The sequence below is a fragment of the Raphanus sativus genome, chromosome 4, assembly GCF_000801105.2.
Source record: "Raphanus sativus cultivar WK10039 chromosome 4, ASM80110v3, whole genome shotgun sequence".
NCBI classification, from domain to species: domain Eukaryota; kingdom Viridiplantae; phylum Streptophyta; class Magnoliopsida; order Brassicales; family Brassicaceae; genus Raphanus; species Raphanus sativus.
The window spans coordinates 16,689,604-16,698,163 of NC_079514.1; the positions used below are offsets into that span (position 1 = coordinate 16,689,604).

General features: G+C 42.8%; 2 protein-coding genes across 2 annotated transcripts; both read right to left on the reverse strand.

Moving 5' to 3' along the window:
• Positions 1 to 1,903, reverse strand: LOC108851411 (transcription factor bHLH71). The gene is made up of 3 exons (XM_018624839.2): positions 1,493 to 1,903; positions 869 to 1,327; positions 1 to 342 (listed from the first exon to the last, which is right to left on the reverse strand). Exons 1-3 carry the CDS (start codon positions 1,844 to 1,846, stop codon positions 184 to 186), a joined length of 972 nt encoding a protein of 323 aa, XP_018480341.2. The 5' UTR covers positions 1,847 to 1,903; the 3' UTR covers positions 1 to 183.
• A 4,907-nt stretch (positions 1,904 to 6,810) lies between these two features.
• LOC130511138 (uncharacterized) lies at positions 6,811 to 7,839 on the reverse strand. The gene has a single exon (XM_057007998.1). The coding sequence runs from the start codon at positions 7,837 to 7,839 to the stop codon at positions 6,811 to 6,813; it is 1,029 nt and encodes a 342-aa protein (XP_056863978.1).
• Positions 7,840 to 8,560: the final 721 nt, after the last annotated feature.

The following is an 8,560-nucleotide window of genomic DNA, read 5'->3' on the forward strand; positions in this document are numbered from 1 at the left end:
GAGTAAAACAACTACTTTTATATTACGTGCCATTATACTCCGCATGGTTTCACATTTAGCCTTTACAGAGTCAGAAAAAACCTAGGAAATAAAAAAGAAAGCAATAAACCTTCTTTATTCTGAAAGAAAAAACTATCAAAGATGTGCTATGTGATAAAAGAATTGAAAAGGAAAGGAGAATTCTCAGAGAGAATGAGTGACATTTGTGTGATTTAAGGGGAAAGTAAAGGGTAACTCTGGCATTGTTGAACAACAAAAAGGTTCCTCTTCAATGATACTTAGCATGTGATGAACTGCTCCTGCAATGTCATCTACTGAACTTAGCTGGCAACTCTCTTCCACCTTCCAAAATCCAATACAAAATATAATGTAATGTTAACTTTCAGTACCCCTAAAAATATAACACCATTTCAAGTTAAAAAGGAAAAATAATTAATATTGATTCACGTTGCAATAACTAAACCTCTTTTAAAAAAAAATTGGTGAAAAATAAATATAACTCCGCCAAGTATGGCAATAAATGTTAGACCAAATCTAGTTAAGAGTTCATAGACATTCCTTTTCTGTTCCCTGCCTCTCTGACCGTACATAATAATACCGTCTAGTCTAGCTCTAGTTTCGTAACTTCTTCAAAAGTTACCCCTCAAATAGTATCTGAACAAACTCGGTTTAGTCCGGTTTTATCGTCCAGCTTAGATGGTACTAATGATAAGAGTTCTCTTACCCTAGCTCTGATAGAATAGTCTGCATAAATTAAAGTGTCCAACGGACCCAAGGTGTAACATCTTTTTACCGTAATGCTCCAAAACTGAACCGAACTTATCTTGTTTAACTCCGGTGTAGATAAGATCGGATTCAGTTAATTTACCTTAGTGCTGATTGAGTAAATGGCAAAAGTTTCCAATGTTGTGACACTGAGGTGAAGCACGGAGAGGGAGAGTGACTGTAGAGCAGCCACTAGTTTTGAAAGTTGCGGTGGTCCGGTGGTAGCCACCACCGAGGTCCATTGGAAACCTCTTCTTCTTGACAGGATTCTGATGTTAGCATGAGTTTCTATTAGAGTCACTTCAAGATCCTCCATAGCGGTTTTCACCGAGCTTGTTGACCCATTTCTATTCTCCTGGCTTGGATCGTACGAGTGAAGAAAGAACTGTGATAGAGACGGATGAGGATTCTCAGGCTCGCAGTTTGAGTCTTGACTTGTTGAAGAAGTAACAGTCTGGTTTAGTTTATCCTTTTGAAGCTTTTGAGCTTCAAGAGATAGTAATTCATGTTCAAGTTCTTTGATGAAATCTATGGCTCCACCAACTATTGAAGCTTGATCACCCTTTCATGAAAAACAACGGCACAAAGAAAAGAAGGAACATATTAGTAAATAAATATTGAAATTCAACTTAAAATCTTAAACCTTTTAAAACAATTTTACCATAAAATTGAAACCCTAGTCGATATTGTAAGAAGTTTAAAAGAATTTATCATAAAAATAATGAACCTTTTGTGAAAAAGGTTGAGGCATGAGAGATCTTAAGACAGAGAGATGCTGATTCATTTGTCTTCTTCGATTTCTTTCTACCGCGATGTGAGTTATTCTTTGATTCTCAGCTTCTTCTTCGTTTTTGCAAACCCTAGGCTTCCTCCTCCGCCGCTTCTTCCCTCTGCTAGCCGGTGGTGGCTGCCGTGACGCCGGTTCTTGGGGAGACATCTCCGGAATTGTGTTCTTGGAGATGATGATGTCATTTTCCGGCGATGGCTCCAGATCGAGGAGAGACTTGAATGGGGTTGGTGAAAGAGACTCGGAGAGCAAAAAGTTTAAGAGACCGTTTGATGATAAAGCTTCTAGTGTCATTGCTCTTTACAACGTTCTCTTCCTTATTGAACTACTAAGTACCATTGATTTATATATCGACATTCCAAATTTTTGTTTATTATCTTTTGCTCAGAAAATAACGAATATAGATTTCATAAAAAAATTGTGGGCGAAAACGACATATTCAGAAAAAAAAAATGGGAATGATTAAAAATTGACAAACGTTGAAGCTCTGAGTTTTCTGAATGTGTGCATGTGAGACATTATTTGATATTGATTTTGATCCGTACTATCATGGAAGTGTAACTCCAAAATAAGCTTAGCTATGAAATTAATTTGCTGAATGACAATATATATTCTTTGTTTTACCATTCAACTTTGCGAAATTTCTACTAAACATATAATACGTTTCGTTAATAAGAATATGCATATGATATCATAATCATTTTTACCATCCGACATCAAATATCACTCGTACTTTTGGCTTATTTAAGGAAAACCTAAATTCTAATCGGAAGAGATATGAAAAACATTTGAATTTTGAGAGATTTATCCATCATATTAGTGTTCAAAATGAAAAAAAAAAATCCATCAATTCATTTCAAACATCAAAATTGGGAAATAAAGTTTTATATAATCATAGAGATGAAAGTCGCACAAGCAATGTAACCATCTTGTGTATAAAATTCTATATATACATATACTTTTTTGTTAAAGATACACATACGTATTTGTATGAATATGATTTTTGATGATTGAGAAAGGGATTAGAAGGAAGAAGAGAATAGTGGCACGTGAGATGGGTCAGAGAGTCTAAGGTCATGTTCTTTTCTCGCAATTCTGGACCATCACTTCTTTTTCAGTTCATTGCCCCTTTTACTATCCTAAAGGCCTCTAAACTTTTTTCATTTTATGATTATAACCTCTTTGTAACATACTTGGGCTGCCCCAAAGGAAATATACCATCATACATAATTCAATTTCCGTATACAAGTGCTAACCTAATTGTTGATAAAAAGAAGAAATCAATGATTAAAAGAGAGACTAGATCAATTCCAAGTACTTCAGTTCAAGAAGAAAACAAATGGAACCAAACCGGTTCGGTATTTGGCATGTCTCGACCGTGGGGACCGGGCAGTAGCATACACATATAGGACAAATGTGTGCTGGAAGAAAGCAAAATTTCACATTCAAATCTTTTTTTTGTATTCATTATATTTATTCTTCTTTTTTTGCTAAACTGTAAATATCATAAATGAATAGAAGTTATACAAGGCGAACTTAGGTCCGAACCATCTTGGCAAAAAGAAAAGTAAAAAACAAGATGGAACAAATTTTAAAACAGAAACAAAAAATTTATAACTCAGCCACATTGGCATGAGCAATCGAAATGGCTTTCTTGATCTTCTAGCTGATAAAATGTTTCTCATCTGCCTATCAATGACAAGGAACAGAGAAGCATGAGAGATAGAGACTTGATTATGGATCAGGTTATTCCTTTGCTTCCAGATATTAAAGATCACCGCTTGAACCGCCAGCTTCCTCAAGAGAGTTAGCTTCTTTGATGGAGAGGATCGGACCCAAGAAAGGAGCTCTGACCAAGAAGTAAACATAGAAGAAGGTGGGTGGCATCTTCTCAGAACATCCTGCCATACAGCTGTGCTATAAGGGCATGACAACATCAGGTGGTCTCTCGTTTCTTCAAAGCGTGAGCAGAATGGACAATCCGATGAGATGGGAAGACCCCAGGCCGCTAGACGAGAACGAGTGGGGAGTCTGTTATAATTTGCAATCCACATAGTGAATGCAAGCTTCGGTATTCCACCTTTGAACCAGACAACATCCACCCAGTCCTTGACCTCCCCACGTGGCCTCAATACTTCCCACGTCGTGGAAGACCTGAAAATACGAGAGGGGAAATCAGCAGCTAACCATTCTACCTCATCAACAACATTTAAAGGGAGAGGCAAGATCACTGTCGTAAGAAACATATGAAGTTCAACTTCCCTTTGAGAGCGGGGATGCGGTAATGTCCAGACGTTCTCCGTGATGGCGTCAGATACGAGCGCATTCTCTCTGATCCGCAACGCTCTCGGTCCAGCAGGACCAATATAATCAATCAGCTGACCAAGAGGGGTCCAGACATCAAACCAGAAGCTTGTAGACCTGCCATTACCAAGTTTTGTTTTACAGAACTGAAGAGCCAGAGGTCTAAGATCGAGCAGCTTCCGCCATGCCCAAGAGTCCGTCGCTCGCGGTTCAATTGCCCAGAAGGAGCGCTCATTCAAGTGTAGATTCCAGTGCCATTCCACCCAAAGAGAAGGAGACTTAGACAGAAGAAGCCAGATAAACTTAAGACACAGCACTTGATTCCAAACCGAGAAGCTCCGCAAGCCTAAGCCGCCTTCCTCCTTCGGTAGACAAACCGTTTGCCAAGCAATTTTTGCAATGCCTTTGTTTTCAATGTTTCCGGACCAAAGAAACCGGGCACACAGAGATTCGATCATTTTTATGCAACCCTTAGGAAGAATAAATGCAGAGAGCCAGAAAGAGACAATTCCAAAGATTACAGTTTTAAGCAGCTGCAGTCTTCCTGCGAAGGAGAGAAGCTTAGCCGACCAAGACTGGAATCTCGCTGTGATCTTAGTGAGAAGCGGGGCGTACTCTGATATTTTGAGCTTCCTACTCATAAGGGGGAGTCCTAAATACCTGATGGGTAATTGACCAGAGGTGAATCCGTAGCTAGCAATAGCAGCTGATTCAGATTGGTCGAGACCGGAGGTAAATAGCTCTGTTTTTGATGTATTCATTTGCAGGCCCGACCATGACGCAAAATCATCCAAGCACTCCGAAATTCCATGCAGACTATTACTTGAGCCATCAAAGAAAACCATTACGTCATCCGCAAACATTAGATGCGAAATTTTGAGCTGTTCTGTGCCCGGGTGGTATCTAATGATGTCGGCTTCGTATCTAGAGAGGAGGAGACGAGACAGACACTCCATAGCTAACACAAATAAGTACGGAGATAGAGGATCTCCCTGCCGAATACCTTTAGTACTCTTGAAGAACCCTCCAGTTGCGCCATTAACCGAAACCGAGAATGAAGCCGTGGACAAGCATTCCGAGATTAAGGCGATGTAGCTCTCCGGGATGGCTAAGGCTCGAAGAGAAGCGAGGATGAAATCCCAGCGCACACAATCAAACGCTTTCCTCAGATCAACCTTCAACATTCCCCTCGGCGTGAGGCTCTGCGTGTGGTAACCGTTGACAAGATCAGTGGCTAACAGCACATTTTCCGCTAACAGACGGCCCGGGAGGAAAGCAGATTGGGACTTGGATATCATGAGAGGAAGGATTTCCTTCAGCCTGGAAGCAAGTAGCTTGGAGATGACCTTGTACACCGTGTTGAGGCAAGAGATCGGTCTAAAGTCCGTGGTCAGAGACGCGTTCAGCTTCTTGGGGATCAACACGAGATTAGCTGCGTTCCACTGTTTTAGTAGCTGCCCTGACCTAAAAAATTCCAATATGGCTTCCGTAACCTCCGGCCCAACAATAGACCACGAAGCAACGAAGAACTCAGCAGAGTAACCGTCGGGTCCGCCAGATTTATTTTTAGGCAGGGAGAAGAAGGCTTCCTTTATGTCCTCGACAGTGAACTCTTTAACAAAACTAGCAGCCTGACTGTTGGAGCAGCGGAAATTAAAAAGCAGATCCAAGTCGCTTTGGATGAACATAGGAGGCGAGACAGGACTCCCCAGTAGATCAGAGAAATAATCAATGCACAGGTCCTGCATGCCCGACTGAGACTCAATCCTGTCGCCATTCTCAGCAAAAAGGAAATGGATATGGTTTGCAGCCTGCCTTGAAGCCGCGTATCTGTGAAACAGGGCAGAATTTCCATCCCCGCAAGACATCCACTGAATGCTCGATCTTTGAAAGAAGAAAGATGTTTCTGCTGCTGATAACTCTTCCCATTCCTGCTGAGCCTGCAACTCAGTATTGGCGTTGATGCTTGATGGAAGAGTGAGCGTAGCCGATTGAGCTTGAAGGAGCTTATCATGCGCTTGAGCCGTTTTTATCTCTATATTTGAGTAGTTCTTCCTGCTGAAATCTCTAAAGACCTTTTTCAGCATTTTCAGCTTCTTGGAGACTCTGTACATTGCGGAGCCCGTGATGTTGAACGTGTACCAGCTTGTGCCCACTGTTGCAAGAAAATCTGAGTTCTGGATGAGGAAATTATAGAACCGGAAAGGCTTCTTTAACCGCATCCTATTTGGTTCAAGGGTGATAGAGATGACAGCATGGTCTGAGAAATCTGGACTCCCCACAAACGCCACTGACGACGGAAACATAGCGTACCAGTCGTCATTTACAAGGCTTCTATCCAGCTTCTTGGCAAGCGGGGAGCTCTTGCGCTTGTTCCACCAAGTGTAAGTAGTGCCCCTGAAATTAAGATCATCCAAATATGCATCAGACAGACATTGATTAAAAGCTCTAATTCTTTTATCCATATTTAAAGTAGGGACTAGAGAGTGTTCAGAGGGGTCCCTGATTTGGTTGAAATCACCAAGGATTAGCCAGGGCTTGGAGTTCAATCCATGCTGTACTGCTAAATCATTAATCTCTGACCAGAGAAGCGCACGCTGAGCAGGATCATTTGACGCATAGACCACTGAAATAACCACTGTCGTCTGAGTAGAAGCCGGCCAAGTGACTTCAGCGGTGATCATTTGAAGAGATTTTGACAAAATTGTAACCATTAGAGATGGGTGCCAGACAACCCAGATCTTTCCAAGAGGAGAGAAGAGGTAGTTATCTTCCACCGACCATCCCTGAAAAAGCTGTGACATAAACTTATTCAACTTGAGTTGCTTCACATGAGTCTCAAGGATGCCACCAAAAAGAGGAGAGTTATTCCTACACCATTTCTTTAATCCGCTGCGGTGATCAAATTTATTTAATCCGCGTACATTCCAACAAAAAATATCCGTCGACATTATTTAATTTAGTTTGGGACCCCTGCCCCGATCACCCTTCTGGCCAGACTTCTTTAGCCCTGAAAACTTCTTTTTGTTCCTCACAACCTCAAAACCAAGCTCCAAGTCGTGCTTACTGAGCTCCCCTTCTTCCAAATCTGAATCAGAGGTCTCGACATCTGAAGAATCCGGTTGGATTTCTGCAGAAGAGCGAGAATTGCCAGACGCGCTTCTCTGCCTTGCTGATCTGAGATAGTATGGTGTTCCGCTGGACTCACCAATGACAGTATCCTGGATCGTGCCAAGCTTAGACTCATGTGCAGACATAAGCTTCGCTGATTGCAACTTGTTAGCAATCACAGACGCAGTATGGGACACAGTCACCAACTCAGTGTGTGTTGCTGTCACTGACTCAGTGTGAGATGCAGGGACTGCTGGAGATACCGACTTTTTAGCCAAATCCGGGTCAACTTCCCGCCAAACCTGCTTCGATTTAGATCTTCCCCTTCTTGTCTTCTTACCATTTGTCTCACCATGCTTGTTCTGAGGACAGTTAGCGAGACTGTGTTTGTCAGAGTTGCATCGAGGACATGTTTTAATCACTGAGGGGCATCGTCTAGAAACGTGTCCGATCTCCCTGCAGATTTCGCACACCGGCGGCATCCAAGGGCTTGAGACTAGTACTCTGCTTATTTGACCAGAGTCAAACTGCACGTTGACTGCTTCGGGAAGAGGCTTCCTTGGATCTATGACGGTGAAGACCTTAGCCACCTCGAGATTAGTCTTGTTAGCGGTCATGGGGTGCAGGTATTTCGGGAAGCCCACTAAACCTGCAATCCTCTCCAAACCATCCTCATTGAAGAATTGGAGGGGCACATTCCTAAGCTCCAACCAAATAGGCGCTGAGGTGAGCTCGGGTTTTGAAGGTACGACTCCAGGCTCCCATTTATCTACAAACATAGTTTGTCCTTCGATTTGCCATAATCGCTGATGAATCACTCTGTGACGGGTTGCAGCGTTAGGAATTCGAAAGAGGAAAGCGAAGCCCTCCATTTTAGAAACCGATATGTCTCTGTATTGTCTGCTCCATATTCCATTGACGATGTTGTGAAGCGTTCCCTGAGACGGAGGATCCGAGTAGAATTGTCCTAAGACAAAGGGCTCCCAAGATTTCTGATTCTTCTCTATGACGGAGTTTGGTATCTTTACACAAGCTTCTCCCGTTGGGAGTGTAAATGCCTCTCCTTTCTTAGACAGCCGCTTGCCAACCCCTTTAACATGGGAACACCAATCATCCTTTGGCGCTTGAGAATGCTTCGGGCATCTACAGGAGGAGGTGCCTTCTCTACACCGTTTGCCGATGTTACTTGCACGCTTTTGTTGCAGCCTGAGGCGCTAGTTCCCTCCTTTTCTGTGCGAGCCAAGACCGAAATAGGAACAGAAGAGTGTGAGCCCCCAGACGCAGCTACAGCTGTGTCCTCTTGCGAGCTAGAGATAGCAATCTTTGCATCAGCAGAGGCCTTATCTAATGCCTCAGCAGCAGCAGACAAATGAACTGTTTCCGGAGATTTCTCACCGGCCTGAACCACCGCGTTGACAAGTGGTAATGAACCAACGGCGTCAAGCTCATCTACAGAGATGGCTAAGACATCCAGAACGGAGACGGAGGTGCTCTGCGGCTCGCCAGCAGGGCTCAACTCTAGGTTAGGAGTATTGACTTCATCGCTTGCGGGAGATGGATCTACCGTAACAACAGTGATCTCGGTCTCTTTCG